The sequence below is a fragment of the Mastomys coucha genome, unplaced genomic scaffold (assembly GCF_008632895.1).
Source record: "Mastomys coucha isolate ucsf_1 unplaced genomic scaffold, UCSF_Mcou_1 pScaffold18, whole genome shotgun sequence".
NCBI lineage: Eukaryota > Metazoa > Chordata > Mammalia > Rodentia > Muridae > Mastomys > Mastomys coucha.
Genome location: NW_022196900.1, coordinates 114,015,723 through 114,025,366, shown reverse-complemented (window position 1 = coordinate 114,025,366; position 9,644 = coordinate 114,015,723). Strand labels below are relative to the sequence as shown.

General features: G+C 55.2%; 1 protein-coding gene across 10 annotated transcripts in view; it reads left to right on the top strand.

Moving 5' to 3' along the window:
- Nucleotides 1-407: 407 nt before the first annotated feature.
- The window catches only part of Prdm16 (PR/SET domain 16), a 319,906-nt gene continuing 310,669 nt past the window's right edge, over nt 408-9,644 (top strand). For 3 of the 10 annotated variants that reach the window (XM_031379693.1, XM_031379696.1, XM_031379701.1), the window contains exon 1: nt 490-756. In XM_031379693.1, the coding sequence (XP_031235553.1) occupies nt 720-756 (37 nt within the window). In that variant the 5' untranslated portion in view covers nt 490-719. Of the gene's footprint in view, nt 757-9,644 lie in introns of all 10 variants that reach the window. The other 7 variants (XM_031379691.1, XM_031379690.1, XM_031379698.1 and 4 more) reach the window with 4 other exon arrangements.

The window sequence follows — 9,644 nt, the reverse complement described above, 5'->3', positions numbered from 1 at the left end:
CCCGCGGGGGGCGGCGGGGGCTTCGGAGGAGCCGGGTTAGGGCGCGTTGGCCCCGACACCCCCTCCGCGAGCGCGGGGTGCGGGCGGGGACCGAGGGGAGTTCTGGAGGAGAGCGCTCTGGGGCGACGGCGAACGAAAGCTTTTTTAATTAGTAATAAAACGCAATAAAACGCAGCCAGAGCAGCCTGGACCCGCGTCCGAACTATCAGCGCGTTTGCGGGAAGAACCGAAGAAGTCGCGCAGAAAGCCGCCGCGGGCCAGTCTGCTCTACGGCCCGGCTTGGGCAGGAGCCACAGCGCTGCGCAGCGCAGGGCCAGGGCGTGGGGACGGTCACCTCGCCTCCAGGGCTACCTGGGTCCTTTTAAAGTGTCCAGGGTGCGGGCCCCGGGCGGGAGCGACGAGCACGGAATGTTTTCTTAAAGGGCCAGTTCCGAGCTGCGCTGAAGAGGGGGGGGAGGGGGGAGAGAGAGAAGTGAGGTGAAGACCGAGAAGGCCTCGGAGAGCCCCCCAATCCCGCGCCGAGGCGGCGGCGGCGGCGGCGCGACGAAGAGGATGATGAACACATTGCAAAGTTTTTTTGGCCCCGGCGAGGGGTGTCAGATTGAGTGCTCTGTGCGCATGTGCGAAGGTGTCCAAACTGACAATGCTAGGGAGATGAAGATAGTGTGTAGCTGCTTCTGGGCTCAAGGAGGAGGAGAGAGATTCCGCGAGCCGACACCATGCGATCCAAGGCGAGGGCGAGGAAGCTAGCCAAAAGTAAGTCTCCCGCGCTCGACCGCGCCGCGTCGCCGGGCCCCAGCCGCGGGGCCGGGGTACCCGGGCCAGGGGTGCGCGTCGGGGCGCGGTCGGCGCGCCCGCGGCTCCGGCCCCCGGTCGACCGCGCGGCCCGGGGGCTGCTCCGCCTCCCGCGCTCCGGGGCGGCCGGGCTCGGCGCGGAGGCTTGGGGCGCCCGGGCCGCGCGCTCCCCGAAGGCGCCGGCCCCCTCCCCGCCGAACCCCCTCCCCCCCCACAGTGTCAGGCGCTCGGGCCCGGGAACCCGAGGCGCGCGGTGGGGGCCGGGGAGGGGGGCGGAGGGGGAGGGCCGGGGGTGGAGGAGCGAGAAAAGCGAAAGTTAGCGAAAAGTTGACGAAAGGGGAGAGTAACTTTTCCTCTCGCTCGCTCTCTCCCTCTCTCTCTCCGAGTGGCTCTCAGTCCTGGTCAAATCATATTCCGGGCTTTTGAAATAGTGGGCGCTAGAGCACCGCCTTTGGCGTCCGCCAGCCGGGCTCAGAGGAGGGAGACCCTGAGCCGGGGAGGGGGCGGAGGAGGGGGCGCGGGCCGGCGCCCACCCGGCTCCCCGGGAGCAAGGGCAGGACGGCCGCAGCCGCCGGGGAAGCAACATGGAGACTTTTTCCTGCGCTCGAAACTGTGCTCGTGAAGTTTATTCCCAAGTGGTGCCCCGCGTGGTGGCCGGCGCTCCTCTGTGATCCTCGCGATTCGCTCCGGCCGCCCGGTGCCGGCGCCTCCGGCAGCGGGGTCCCCACGGGCCGCCGCGCTACCCGCCGCCCTGCCTCGCTTGTCCTCGCTCCGACCCTCCCGCACACGCTGTCCCCGGCACCCGCGAGCCCCAGGGGGACCAATGCCCGGGCGGGCGAGGCTGCCCGGGCCCGGGGCTTACTTTCTCTTTCGCTCCGCCTCGGGCCGCGCCTGGGGCTGTGCGCTTAGCCGGCAGCGGGCTGGTCCCCACTGCAGCCCGCCGGCTCCCGCCGTCCGCACTATGGCCACCGCGTCTCGCAGCCGCCCGCGCGCCCTCCCGTCCCAGTGCCGGCGCCATCCGTACGAGTCGGGCCCGGGGCTTCATCCCTTGCAGCCAGCAGGTGGGGACCCGCCGCAGCGCGGCCGGGAAAGCGCGGATCCCACAGCTCGGGCCACGGTCCGGCTCCAGCGAAGCGTTGAGCGCTGTGCGGAGAGGATCCGAGTCGGTCGCTCCCGCCGCCCCCTCCTCTACCACGGGCCGGCGAAGGGGGCACCCGGCACACCGGCTCCAGGTCCCTGCCTGATCGCCAGGCCGTTCGGTCTGCGCCTCCGGGGCAGGATCCTGCCTGGCCCGGCCTCGCGGCTTCCAGAGACGAACTCTTAGAGCATGAGTCTAGCGAGCGGGTGGTGGGATCCGCGATAGTTTTCCGAAAAAGCACTTTGAGCTCGGGACCCTGCCGAACTTGGCCCCACGGCGGCCCGGCTGCCTTTAGGCCGCGCACCCACCCTGCAGGGAAAAGCAGCTTCCAGCCTCTGCCAAGCTTCCCTGAGCTCCGCCGTTGGAGTTCGTGGCCCCTCGGTTAGGAGCCCCTTTCCTGCCGAGCTCCCTGGCCAGCTGCCCTTGACCTCGGCCTCTGGGCCACCCGTGACCTCTGACCCCTCTTGGTGCGAACAGGGCCAGGAGGTTCCCCGCGGATGCCAAGGGGCTGTGTGCGTGTTGGGTGGACTCTCCACGACGCACGGAGCGGGTGTGCAGTGTACTGTTAGAGTCCGGTGTGCACCGTGGGCCTTTGGGAGTCTCGATCCCCCGGCTGCAGGCCGGATGGTCAGGCTCTCGGCCGAGGAAGGACCCAAAGCTGGAAGGAGAGAGGAGTAAAGTGACTGCGCTCTTTTTGTCGCCGCCTTCGCTGCAAGCGAGAGACTGGCTCAGCGCACCCTGCGCGGGCCCCGGAAACTTCCCAGAGGCCCACACCCGCTCGGCGCCCTGCTGGGCCTCCTGCTCTACCTCCACCAGGTGGGGAAGGTCACCTGGCTCCGGCCCTATGTATGGCCAGAATGGGCGCCCGGCGACGATCTTGAGGCCTTCCCTGGAGGCCAAGAACCCAAGGACACAACCAGTGGGAGTGAATGGTTCAGGCGACTCCTTCCAGGGCGTTCTTGGAAACAACCCACAGAAGCTTGCCCGACACACCCAGGGTCTCTGCTTGTGTGTCAACCTGGAGACCCGGTTTCAGGCTGTGTGGCTGTTACTACTACCAAAGCCCCTTCAAGAAGATGGGTGAGGCGGCTCGGGATGGAAGACCGCCGAGGGCTCCCTGAAGACTTTCTTATTTCATTAGACAACATTTTAAGCGGCTGTGGAAGGCTCCTGGGAACCTGACTCAATTACCTGAAGCAAGGGTGACCGGCAGACACCCAGCAGCCAGCCCAGAAGCCTCCGAGGCCGGCCGACAGGGTCAGGGGAGAGGAGAAGGAGCAAAGTCATGGTGGTTCAGGGTTTTGTTCTGCCCTCATACTCAGGCCCCTGAGCTGTGACTGAGGTGTCCCGAGGGCACAAGGACAGATGGGCCAATGGATGTAACGTTCAGGGACACAGAGCTTGGGTGCGGGGCTGTCCCAGGGTGTGCATCTTGAGGTATAATTTCGTTTGTATTTCCTGCTGCTCCTACTCCAGACCTGTGTGTGCATGGCTTGCTCAAGCTGGGCCTTTTAAAGGTGTCCCGTTTGGCAGAATTTAGGGGCCCAGAGTAGACATGTCTGTGGAGCTTCCTAAGGATAGAAGTCTCTGAGGCACTCCCAGTGAGGACTATGATTCAGTTGGTGGGAAACCTAAGCCTGAGCAGGGGGCAAAGTAAAGGCAGTTAGAACAGGGGTCCCCCTTACTCAGCCTGGGCCAGTGCTGGCCAGTAAGGACCTGAGCCTGTCTGGGCCCCACACTTAAAAACGAAAAAAAATTAACAATAGCATATTGTTCCAACATTGGTGTGAGCCAGGTGGGCAGTGGGGGGCTTGGTTAGTGCGGCTGCTCTCCTGACCTTCATTAACTACACAGCACAGCTAGGACTCTAAAGCTACGATCTTCACTAGAGCCACCCTGGAGACCTGATTTCTATCGAGGTGACAGATCCCGTGGTCCCAAATACCACACATCCCACCCTGCTAGGTGTGGGACTTTTGAGTATTGCATGCGTTGGGGGTGATGAATTGCTAATGCAGTGTGAAAGATTGGAGGCCCAGCTTAAGGCCTGCGTCCTTCCCGTTGAGACATGCAGAGGTGCGGGTGGAGGATGGCTAGGCTGGCTGGCTCTTGTCCTCTTTCTGTCCTCCCCAGAGAAGTGAGAGCCCAGGGGACAATCTTTTTCTCTGGGACAGATGAGGGTTCCAAAGGCAGCAAGAACCTGTAGGCGGGAATTGATTGTCTTGCCCGCTTTAGGCGAATGGTGAGCCCGCTTAGTGGAGGGGTGGAGTGCAGGGCTGGTGGCCAGTGCCCTGAGGCCCTGTACTGTGGATGGTGTAGAGGGATCAGAGGCCTAGGGTGTGTGTGTGTGTGTGTGTGTGTGTGTGTGTGTGTGCAGGTCTTGCCAAAGCCAGTTTGGAAAGCAGGTGTTGGATAGGTCTGTGGGTGGAGGGAAGGTGGCTCTGCCCTAGGGTCTCTAACCATCCACTGACTTGGGGTGCCTGCTCCTCCAGCAGTCTGCAGGCCTGGGAAGTACAGGTGCGGTTTAGACCTCCTAGCCCCTCCTAATCCTGCAGTTTCCACACTCCCAGACCACTACCTGGGCAGTGCTAGGTGTAGAAAACCAAGAGGCTAGGCAAGTGTGGCGCCTGCGAGCTCCCTCCCCAGAGGGCGGCAGTGCCTCAGCTGCGACTGCTTACAGGGCTTCTGTGGGGTGTGATTAGTCCTCTGTTTTATTCAATTAGGAGGCAATTAGGGGTCCTTGAGGGGAGGGGGGCTGGTACTGGTAATTAAGGTTATGTATAATTAAGAGTTTCAACAAAATTATCCAGGATTTAAAAAAAAAATCTGAAAAAAATCTTCAGTAATTTTGCTTAAAAATTTCAAATAGCATTAAATACAACTTAACAGGGTTTGAATGAAAACCTAGTTTCAAGCCTTGGGTTCAGAGACTCCCTCCCTCCGTAGAAGGCTGTGGGGGAACGCTGGAGCACCTTCTCGGTTCAGGAAAGAACTTCATGAGATGGAGGGAATCTCTCTCTCCCTCTCTTCCTTTCTCTCTCTCTCTCTCCCCCACTCTGTCTGTCTGTCTGCTCCCACCCTCTCAGCTTTGCTGAAGGCAGCCTGGGCCACCCCCAGCCTCTCCCGGCTCCTTTCTCAAAGTCATAGACAACAATGGCCGCAGTAGTTAGTAGGATCTATAGCTAGGTGTCCATACTGCATCGACTTGTGACTCTGGCCCATACACTACTGGGAAGAAGGCGCCTTTCTATTTGGGTGCCACCTTCTGGCTTCCTGGGTGTTCCTGCCCAAATTTCCAGACCCCTGCACCTGGCCCAGAAATCCTCAGTGTAAGGCACTGTCCCTTGCCCAGCCTGGGATCTCCGGAGTGCGCACACAGGTGTGCCTGCCCATCACATGTAGGAAGAGTGAGAAACCAAGGTGGAGAGTAACTTGCATTGTGAGATGCTCTGCCCTCATTCTGTATGGCAGCAGCCTTGGAAGAGACCCTCAAAGTGCCTGTGGGTGTCCTTTTGCCCTCCTGGGTAGGTGTGAGCTGGCTACTGGCCCAGGGAAGGGAAGGAAGGAGTGTGGAACCTTAGACCCCCTCCTCCAGAGGTTAGAAGGTTAGAGAGCCTAGACAGGTGCAGTAACTCATCCCGTTGCAATCCAGTTCAAGACCTTCAGGGTTTCTTGGTATAGTACTGCAGACTATAGTTAATTCTGTAGTGTTTTAGTTAATTAATCAATCAATTAATTTAATGTGTCAGGGTTAAAGTATTTCAAGACCAGTGCTTACCATGGTCTATTCGTAAAAGGCAGGTAGATTCCATGCATTATAACCTGTGAATTAAGCTGTCTGGCTTATCACCCACTTGTCTGCAGATTGGAATTCTATTTGCTCAGGGCTGGACTCTTCCCCTCCAGGAGATGATCACATAGCTTCTCCTTCTCTGGCTGTGGGTGCCCTCTCCAAGGGCAGATTCTAGGTAGCCAGTATTGACCAGGAATGGGCCTTGTCTGACAGCCCTGCCCCCACCTTCTGCCAGGCACAAGTACAAAAACCTCACACAGAGCAGTGGGGCGTACCCTACTCCCCAACTATCAGGGAAAAATCCACCTGCTTTCCTCAGGAAATTAGGGAGATACAGTACCCCATACTGCTCCCGCCCCCCAGTAGGACCAAGCTGCAGGGCTACGCAGCACTGTCTCTGATACTGGCAGTTGTTCCTCAAGGCTGGGTGGGACCTCATGGCCAGAGCCACTATGACCATTCTGTGCCCAGAGTGCCCTCCACTCTAGTGGTCCTGAAACAAGGGATGGGTGGTCTCTCCCTGTTCTGACCACTCCCTTTCCTCAGATCCTGTGCTCTCTGGAGGTGCCTCTCACAAGAAAGAGGAACAATGAATGCCACGAGCAAGCTGAAGATAGGAGTGCTGGCCACTTGAGATACATATTTGTTTAATAGTTAACATTTTGTTTAAAAAAAAAAGAGGGGGGAGGGAAGGCAGATTCTGGAGAAGTAAAGGCTTTGCTTATTTTATATCCACTATAACTATTTCTGTCCGTGAAAATTGGCTTAATTATATCAATGGAATGTTTCTTTTTAAATTCTGTATGCAATTAGTCCATCTTGCCTGCTGCAATTTATTTTAATAAAAAAATAAACCAGTGGTGTGTTCAGTTCCTCGTCCCCTGGGGACAAATGCGATTGGTGTGTTTAATTTCATTAAGTACAATGTGGCCTACTGGAAAAAATGTCTGAAATCAGCTTTATGCAGCTTAAACACTGGCATTTGAAACAAATCATTATTGCATTAGCTGTCATACTGGTAATTCTAGAATCTAAGGAAAAAAATATATTATGGCTGTTTTTATAACCCTTTGCAAATGCACTGTTAAAATAATTTATAATCATTTTAAAACATGGCCGGTCCCAGTGCATATTTCATCTCTGAGTACGGGTCTGCGTCTTCCCTGTGCACGTTCACACATCGAGGCTCCTGCAGCTCTTACCCCCAAGTGCTCATCCCTCAAAAGCTGAGGCAGTGGAGTCTGTGTTTAAAGGAACCTGATGAAAACAGGGTCTTTTTCACTATGGCTGGAGACCCAGATTTGAGAGCACAGGGTACTGAACAAAGTTATCTGAGAGCCAGTGTGGCCAGAAGGCAGTTAGCCGTGGGGCAGTTAGCTCATCCAGACTTCTGGCTCAGGTGGAAAGGAAAATTGGTTCACATCTGTGAGGGCCTTTATAGGTTTGTGAGCAGAACTATTCACATCCTGCTTCTGAGTGCAGCAAGCAGGGCTTGCTCTGCTCACACTGGGTTCCTGTTTGGGAAAGCAGTCGAGATACAATTCTCGATCACTGGCTTTCTCAGAGTATGAGGGTGTAGCTGAATAAACTTGGTGAGAGAGTGATGCTGTTTAGTGGAAAACATACATGCATCAGAAAATGGGGCTTACTTCTGGGTCAGTGTTCTGTGTGTGTATGTGTGTGTTCATGCATGTACACGCATGTGCACTTTTATGTATGTGTGCTGGATCCTGGATCTTCATTGCCTGTGTGAAAAGTGAGTTTTAATTTGCTGGGAGGAGTGATGGGTGACCCTGGTTCCCTATTCTGCATCAGAGCAGAATCAGAGGGTCTTGGAGGGAGGGTGAGTGGGGGGGTGGCTTTTGAGGTTCTTGCTTCTTTTAGCGTCTGAGTTGTGTGTCCAGGTGGTCTGAAGTGGTGGGGTAGAAGCTAGCACAGCAGTGGCTCAAAGAATGTGTCTCTGTGTGACAGAGCCTGGCTGCGTGGTGTGGCCTTGGAGTCATTCCATCCCAGGGCAGAGGCAGGAGAGCTGTGATCCCTGGGGGTGGGTGGGTGTCCCTTTCTCTGCCCAGGCAGTGCTGTGAGACACTGTCAGGAAGAACAGGCACTAGGTGATGGAGTAGAGCATTAGGGAATGGGACTCCTGGGGTGAGAGGTTTCCCAGGCCTTGTGGATTCCATAAGTAATTCCATAGATAATTTCACAGGGACTGTCTCCTTGATGTTATATTCCTTTTCCTCAGCCTCCTGATATACCTAGATGGAGGCAGACAGACTGTTTTTCTCCCTCTGTTGAGGAATATATTCTATATGTATGTCAGTATTGGTGGATTGGGTAGGGCATATGGGGGGAGATATAGCAATCTCTTTGTGCCCTGGTAGGGCAGGCAGAGTGTCTGGGCTGTGTCTGGTGCTGGTCTCCCCAGACCCCTGGTTCTGGGAACAATCCCTATTGAAGTGACCTCCATATGCCTGCAATCCTGCAGTTTGCTTTCTGGTTGGTACACTGTTGAACTGAGAAATAGCTGGCTTTGTCTACTTCCCTACTTTTAGAAAGAATAACAAAGCTGAATGAATACTTACTGCCAATATCAAAGCCTGGCCCAAGAAGCCCTGGAGGCTACCTGTGGCCCTCGACTGGCTTCCCATGTCCCCACTGCACAGGCTTGGGGGAGCACAATGGGGACTTGCTTCTCTGCTCTCCTGTGCTGCATGTGCTGCCTGTCCTTCTGGGATCCTGAGCCCCATTGCAACTAGGGCTTGCCACGTAAGAGGTGAGAAAAGAGGTGAGAATGCCTTAGAGGTAAAAAGTCAGTTTTAACTTGGGTGAAGCGTTTTTTGCAGCATCTGTATGTGTCTGACTCTGCCCCAAACGTGTCAGCTCCTTGCCTCACCCAGGGAGGACTACCTTAAAGGATCCTGAAAGGTCTGGTGTATTGCTTGACCACTAGTTCTGCAAAGGAGTTGGGGCCTGTGGTCATCAGGATATCACTCAGATCTGATAGGGAATACACACACACACACACACACACACAGGGAATATACACACACATACACACACAGGGAATATATACACACATACACAGGGAATATATATATACACACACATACACATGCACACACAGGGAATATATATACACACACACGGAATATATATATATATACACACACACATACACACACACAGGGAATACACACACACACACACACAGGGAATATACACACACATACACACACATAGGGAATACACACACACATACACACACACAGGGAATACACACACACACACACAGGGAATATACACACACATACACACACATAGGGAATATACACACACACATACACATGCACACACAGGGAATATATATACACACACACAGAATATATATATACATACACACATACACACACACACACAGGGAATACACACACACACACACAGGGAATATATACACACATACACACACATAGGGAATATACACACACATACACACACAGGGAATATACACACACATACACATCCACATACACACACAGGGAATATACACACACATACACACATACACACATATACACACACATACACACACACACACACACATATGCGCTAGCTTTCCTAGCTTTGCCATTCTTCAGCTTCCTACCCTGGAAGATTTGAGATCAGGCAGAGAGTTGTAGACCACCATCATCTCAGGACATCTGTGAGTGAGAATAAAACCTGATCATGAGGTTGTGCATGCTGCGGGTCTCTCTCTGTTCCAGCATGGTCCTGTTCTGATTCTTTCCAGTTAGCCCTGTTCCGAAATACAACATAGATCATTTGCTGTTTCTTTCGTTTTCCAACTCAGAGGCGCAGGTGCCTGGGCCTGACATGGGCCTGTGTGTGCAGAGGGGCTCCCTGTGTTCAAAGCTGCCTTCC